The 1,232-nt window shown below is 42.9% G+C and overlaps 1 protein-coding gene across 1 annotated transcript; it reads left to right on the top strand.

Annotated features, from left to right (window-relative positions):
- Window positions 1–580: 580 nt before the first annotated feature.
- On the top strand, window positions 581–966 carry SARC_16537 (hypothetical protein; the record flags this gene model as incomplete). Its single annotated transcript, XM_014289358.1, has 2 exons — window positions 581–733; window positions 856–966. The coding sequence occupies 2 exons, from the start codon at window positions 581–583 to the stop codon at window positions 964–966; spliced, it is 264 nt and encodes an 87-aa protein (XP_014144833.1).
- Window positions 967–1,232: the final 266 nt, after the last annotated feature.

The raw sequence follows: 1,232 nt of genomic DNA, 5'->3' as shown, positions 1-1,232 counted from the left end.
AGTTCACGGACGGTTTTAGAGTGAATTAGTACTTTATATGATCAAAGTAGATTTATAGCTTACAAGGTTGTGAGGACTGACCACCTCACAACCTAAACTTATATAGCCTTAACCTAGACATTGCCTGCCGTCAGATCCTCTGGTCACTAACAGAACATCTCGCTTCTGTGTGCACGGTCTCTCACCATATATTCTACACCACTTTCACACTACGTTACTATTTAGTTTTCTGCTCTTCTTCTATTGGCCTATGCATACCGAATCAGCTGTAGACATAAATCAATATCGTAAGACATACAACACCCTAAAACTACCCCTCGTACACCCGAGTTATCTAGCATGACTCACTACTGCACCTAAGCCATCAAATACGACTCACTACTACACTTTGTTCTGCACCCATTTTAAGATTCATCAATAAACACGGTGGCCATGCTATTATATGATATTACATGGTACTACGTGCTCTATATAGCTTTGATATCTCGTTTCTGAAACTTTTTTATGTTGCACAATTCAACAGCAATGGATCGTTACGCATCATCCAGGGCAGCAAGTGCATGCCATGCCGCTGTACAACATGATGAGCTCCTTTCACCCACTTTGGAAGCAAGCAGAAGGCATCAAGCAATACATCAGGGCTACTATCGCCGCAGACACGACCGATAGTTTTTCTGCTGGGTATCACTTGGTGTGCCACAGTCAAGGGGCTCTAACTTGTCGAGCGGTCGTGGTGTGTTTTTTGCCTTCGAACCTTTCCTTATCACATAATGATGGCTGGAGCATGCGCACATTCCCATCTATATATCTTTATACGTCATGTCAAATTGTGATATTTTCTTTGTATCTTCTCAGGAGACTATGGACGACCATCACATCCATACATTCGTAAGCTTAGCAGGCCCCCAGATGGGCATATACGGACCATACGGACCAATGAAGAGCATATGGGCGGAAGTATGTTGAATTTTGTTGTAAAGCTAGCTTCTCAGTAGATAGTAAGTCTCGTAGCAGGAACAGTCATCAAGTATGTCCCTTGAGTGTGAATTGATATGTCTGTCAAGTGAGCTGTGGTGGGATCGCAGTGAGCCTGTCGACACAGCTATCTCAGTAGATACTGTAGTGGCGACGCGACAGCAGTTGACCGACTTAATCTTCTAAGCTTATGTTATTATTTCGATATATTACTTTTCTTGACGTGAAATTTACTTCCGCATCTTCGGCGTTGGGTA

Source organism: Sphaeroforma arctica, assembly GCF_001186125.1.
Source record: "Sphaeroforma arctica JP610 unplaced genomic scaffold supercont1.8318, whole genome shotgun sequence".
NCBI classification, from domain to species: Eukaryota; class Ichthyosporea; order Ichthyophonida; genus Sphaeroforma; species Sphaeroforma arctica.
This window is presented reverse-complemented; position numbering and strand designations above follow the sequence as displayed.